Source organism: Cyphomyrmex costatus, unplaced genomic scaffold (assembly GCF_001594065.2).
Source record: "Cyphomyrmex costatus isolate MS0001 unplaced genomic scaffold, Ccosl1.0 scaffold266, whole genome shotgun sequence".
NCBI lineage: Eukaryota > Metazoa > Arthropoda > Insecta > Hymenoptera > Formicidae > Cyphomyrmex > Cyphomyrmex costatus.
In genome coordinates, this window is record NW_017276757.1 from 41,068 (window position 1) to 46,372 (window position 5,305).

A 5,305-nucleotide genomic window follows, 5' to 3' on the forward strand; every position below is an offset into this window, starting at 1 on the left:
AGCTATAGAGAGAGAGAGAGAGAGAGAGAGAGAGAGAGAGAGAGAGAGAGAGAGAGAGAGAGAGAGAGATTAGGGTGCGCGCGCGTAGGCGGTTAGATGGGCATTTAAATTTTAAATAGCTAAGCGCAGACTGCGCGGTTTTTGCTGCAAATCCGTCGTCAACTTCTGTCAGCAGGCTCTGCGCGCAATCTGCTGTCAGATCATGTCAGCACACTCTGCTCGGTTTTTGTCACCAATATGCTGCAAAACATGTCAGCAAATATTGTCGCCAAATCCATTATAGCCAAATGCGGATGCAGATGGCTACGGTTTTGTAGTCAAGATTTGATCGAATTTGCTGCCAATTTGCGCGCAATTTGGCATCATTTTGCTATCAGGGTACTTAAAGCTTGTATTTGATGGCTGCAGCTTTTTGTGAGTATTAAGTTTAAAGTTTTCCTTTTCTTTCAAGCGTTTTACTGCTTTTTTTTAAGCTAAATATATTTGTGTTTAGTAATAATGTACAGTTTAGATACTTTTTCAGCACTTTTTCTAATCATCGTTCTGCTCATCAATGATTTTAATTGTTTTATGTTTTTCAGTTAATTTTTTCTTTAATATACCTCAACAATTGTTATAGAATTATCAAAAACGGAATCATTATTACATTCAAATATATTGGTCTAAGTGTTGACCTTCTCTGTTAAAGTAGACATTGTGTTACTTTTACCATCATTTATAGATATTTCAGAAGATACAGAATTATTAACTGGACAGGCTATGGATTACGGCGACTGAATAATTTCTACTGGCATGGACTTATTTAAACAATAATTACATAGGAGACACGGTATGTGTCTCGGTTAGGATAATTTGAAGATATTATGGGTGCTTTCCAATTAATGACACAAATCGACACAAGTATCGTTCTACCTTTGTTAATCTCTAAATGTCAAGAAAGATAGAATGATACTTGTGTCGACTTGTGTCATCAATTGGAAAGCACCCATTATTAATTGATTGGGACTGTAAACATATAAATCTGTAAACCACATAAGTAGATTTTCAGTAATTTCTTTATTTACTGCAAAGTTTCGAATAGAAAACACTTGTGATGGTAATATATAAACAATTCGAAAATTTATCGCATGTTATATAGCTATATATACAGTACAAAAATAAATGTTTGAAAACAAAGAACTTTGAAATGTTTATTTTTATCATACCACTCAGTTATTGTAATTGAAATACAAAATGAAATTATTCGCATATACATATATAAAATATTAAGGCGCGATTGCACCAATGTTATTTAGGCTTTCAGCGAGACATAAAACTTAATGATATATAATAATATAAAAACTAAACTTACTTAATACTATTAGTGCAATTGAGCCTGAGAGAATTGAATATATTATTATTGAATACATTAATTCTAAATTATACATATATACACTATTCAACAAAATTAAAGGATCACTTGTTCCACCCTGCAAAAATAGGCAAACTTTGAGATAGAATAACTTCATCAAAAATCATCGTATCGAGATGTTTAAAAAAGTATTTTAAAGCTTGAAATCTCTACTTTTCAGACCTATACTTCAAAGAACGGTCTTACTGATATTTCGTGAAGTTGCACCATCATAAATAAAAGTGTGTCAAACCTAAAAATTTTTTACAAAATTTGCCAAGTTCCACGGAGCCAAGTAAAAATTGTGCACAAATGCGGTTTACAACTTTCGAAAGAGTAAATCTTTACTTTCAATTTGTTTTTTTGCTGAGCTCTGTACGATTTTTTTTCACCGAGTTATTTAACGTTTAAGTAAAAATAGCCTTTTTATTTCAACGTTGAATAACTCGGTGAAAAAAAAATCGTACAGAGCTCAGTAAAAAAACAAATTGAAGGTAAAGATTTACTCTTTCGAAAGCTGTAAACCGCATTTGTGCACAATTTTTACTTGGCTCCGTGGAACTTGGCAAATTTTGTAAAACATTTTTAGGCTTGACACTTTTATTTATGATTGTGCAACTTCACGAAATGTCAGTAAGACCGTTTTTTGAAGTACAGGTCTGAAAAGTAAAGATTTCAAGCTTTGAAATGCTTTTTTAAACATCTCGATACGATGATTTTTGACGAAGTTATTCTATCTCAAAGTTTTTCTATTTTTGCAGGGTGGAACAAGTGATTCTTTAATTTTGTTGAGTAGTGTATTTTATATATTGCTGTCTGATTAGTAATTTCATATAATATTAAAGGAATGTTTGTAAGTGTTTATATAGCAAAATTATTTTTAGTTTAATAATATTTGAACACATTTGAATAGTGAAATGTTAATGTATTGTTTTAAATTTTGTGTGTGTGTGTGTGTGTGTTGTGTGTGTGTGTGTGTTGTATAAATATGTATAAATATGATGAGAACCATATTTAAAGTCAAAATGTTTGTTTATATAGTTTAATTGTATTTATTATGTAAATAATAATTAGCAAAAATCAATATGCTTTTTTGGCTCTTTTATATATTTGAATTGATTACAGCTTTTCTTATCAATCATTAATTACTAAAATTCCTTCCTTTTGTGTTTTTCAATTCTTACCATGCACTGCAATATAGGCCTGCCATTCACCAGTACATGAAAGCCATTCTCGTCGTGTTCGTCCAGATAGTGGATCTGCGCGTATACGAGATACAATCCTGGTTCATGAACAGTAAGTTTGCCATCGCCAGCAAGTGTGAAGTGTCTGCTCATACCAAGATCGGCAACCCACTCACTCGGCTGCCATGCCCTAAAAACGCCATTGTAATGTCGTGCCCTGCCGTTACCAGTGTGCTCGTCCTGCGTTGAAAAGAGACTGCTGTCCGCCCCGTAATGGATGGCGTAAACCTGCCGTGGTGCACGCAAATGTCTTCGAGTCAATCTCCGGTGATTTTCCCTTGCAGCCGCTTCGTGATTCTAATTCAATTACAACGCTCTGTGTTGTTCACTCGACTATTGTGAGAAATTTAGTGCACCGATTTTATTGACGCGGCGTAAAATCCCCCTTAACAATTATTATACTCACCTGAAAGATTTGTCGGATCTCAGTTTGATTTCTTGAGATATCGCGATTTCGCCAGCTAATTCTTCTGTCGTTTACAGTTTCCATGTTTTCACTTTCATATCTGTCAGGTTGAGTAGTTCCTTCGCTTAATCGATCATGGCGCGCCGGGGGAATCGTCTCTAGCGCATTGGAGTGATACTTCTTTGGGGGATGTCTGTCTCAGAAAATAGTTGATTTTTAACGGAATAAATTTGACTGAAAATATCAAATTTATTTATTCCTATTATATATATTTATATATATAATAGGAATAAATAAATTTGACAATATTTTATATATATATATATATATAGATATATACGTTACATTCGATCTCTTTCTACTTCTTGAACACATCTAATTTAATGTATCTACAATCGCCATATTGAACATTTTTAAGAATTATACTTATTAAAGATCAACGGTGATGTAAGGATTAAAAAAACGGAGCAGAATGGTATTGATATTTTTAAGAATTTTATTTTAAACAGAAATGTTTTTGATGTTTTGTTTCAAAACTTAGATTGCAGGTTGTACAAAAACAGGCTTATTAATATCAAAAGATATTTGTTAAAAAAGATTTTAAATTTTATCTGTGTATCATTCTTGTTAAAATTTTCTCACTCATTAAAAATGCAACTAGAGTGAGGTAACACATTTTACCAAGCTCACGTACACATATTGTGTGGTCCAAGCATTTGGTTTATCTCCCTGACTATTTTTTATTTTCGAAAACTGAAATTGCAGTTGACAGGCCAAAAAAACTCGATATTCTAGAGATTTAAACTACTATAATAGCTGTAATCTATCAACTAAAGGTTACAAACAAATGAATATTCAACAGTGCAAAGATTAAAAATGAGAACAAAGTAATATATATTGATAAGGATATTGTAAAGGATTATATTTTATATAAAAAATGTTTAAAAATATTTTTCTGATACGTTCTTTACATGATTTTTTTTGTTTCAATTTATAAATTACACCGTGTAAATACTTACGATGTTGGATCTGTCCCAAAATTGTCATTTGTGTTGTTCTCGTTGTTTGCATAAGAACGTGCTTTGGGTACAACAATTCTTCTAGTATTATGTCGTTTGCCATTTGCTTCCTCTCTCTTGAAATCGTCAATCAAGCTATCGTTCACCGATCGCTTCGATTTAATACTCTCTTTGATGTATTCTGAATTTGTAGCTCCTCTGGTAACATCAGGTTTGTGTCTAGTGCTGTTTGTGTCGTTCGTCTTTTTTTCATAATTTAATTGCTCTTTGTGTGTCCCTTTAAAGCGTTCTCGTTCGATATTTCTACATGCAATAAAAAATACTATTCAAAGTAGATAATTAACGTTGTTTGTCCACTGAGTTTTACATAAATAATACATAGTCGTGCCATAAATTTTTTTGCTAACAAGAAAAACGGTTACTAAGAAAATTATTTTATAATTAAAATAAAAAACAGCACGCGTATGGAATGTATATTATTTGTTTTATTGAATTTACTTATTATATATAATATAATAATAATGATTAAAAATTCACTCTTTTTGACTTCACAAATATTGTTGATTCGGAGCATCCTTAATATTTTAGTAGACTTTTTTAGCAACGGATATTATAGAGTGTTCAATAATTTAGCATTTCTCTATAAATTATATATATGATTCATTATTAAATGCTTAAATGGCAAGATTCTTTGTAAAATCAAAAGATGATTTTTTTAATAAAATAATGTATAGATAATATAACGCCTTACTTATGATTCTCTCGTATGTCCCTTTCGAAGTCCTGTCCGTGCTTCGCTTCTATCTTACGCAAGGCTGCCAGCAATTCAATCATGTCTTCATTGGTACCGGGATCCGGAGACGTAGGTATTGGTATCGACGTAGACGTACTGTCAAGAAAATCTGACGGTCTGATATTTTATTTTATGTTTAATTATCGCATTCTTACGTATTTTCTTTATCGTTTATTTCTTGTATTTCTCCTCCGCCTATATCATCTATTGCACAGGTACCTTGTAGCTGAAGTGGTGGGATATCTTTAGGTAATACAGTTTCATTGACGTTCTTCATTGGTATTTCTTGACAAAGATTTACAGACGACTGATCTATCACTTTTGTTGAAGTTGCATTATTGTTTATAACGAGACAATTCATTCCCATTAATACCGGAGGAATTATGGAATGGACTTTTCCAAAAATATCTTGCAGTTTGCTGTAAAATAATTATTAGAAATAATATCTAATAT

General features: G+C 31.9%; 1 protein-coding gene across 1 annotated transcript in view; it reads right to left on the minus strand.

The window, feature by feature from the left end:
- Nucleotides 1–195: 195 nt before the first annotated feature.
- LOC108774613 (uncharacterized) overlaps nucleotides 196–5,305 on the minus strand; it is a 5,680-nt gene continuing 570 nt past the window's right edge. Inside the window, exons 2-7 of the mRNA XM_018540760.1 lie at nucleotides 5,008–5,271; nucleotides 4,811–4,948; nucleotides 4,060–4,362; nucleotides 3,041–3,233; nucleotides 2,575–2,931; nucleotides 196–240 (exon numbers count right to left, since the gene is read on the minus strand). Of these exons, the coding sequence (XP_018396262.1) occupies nucleotides 196–240; nucleotides 2,575–2,931; nucleotides 3,041–3,233; nucleotides 4,060–4,362; nucleotides 4,811–4,948; nucleotides 5,008–5,271 (1,300 nt within the window). The remainder of the gene's footprint in view (nucleotides 241–2,574; nucleotides 2,932–3,040; nucleotides 3,234–4,059; nucleotides 4,363–4,810; nucleotides 4,949–5,007; nucleotides 5,272–5,305) is intronic.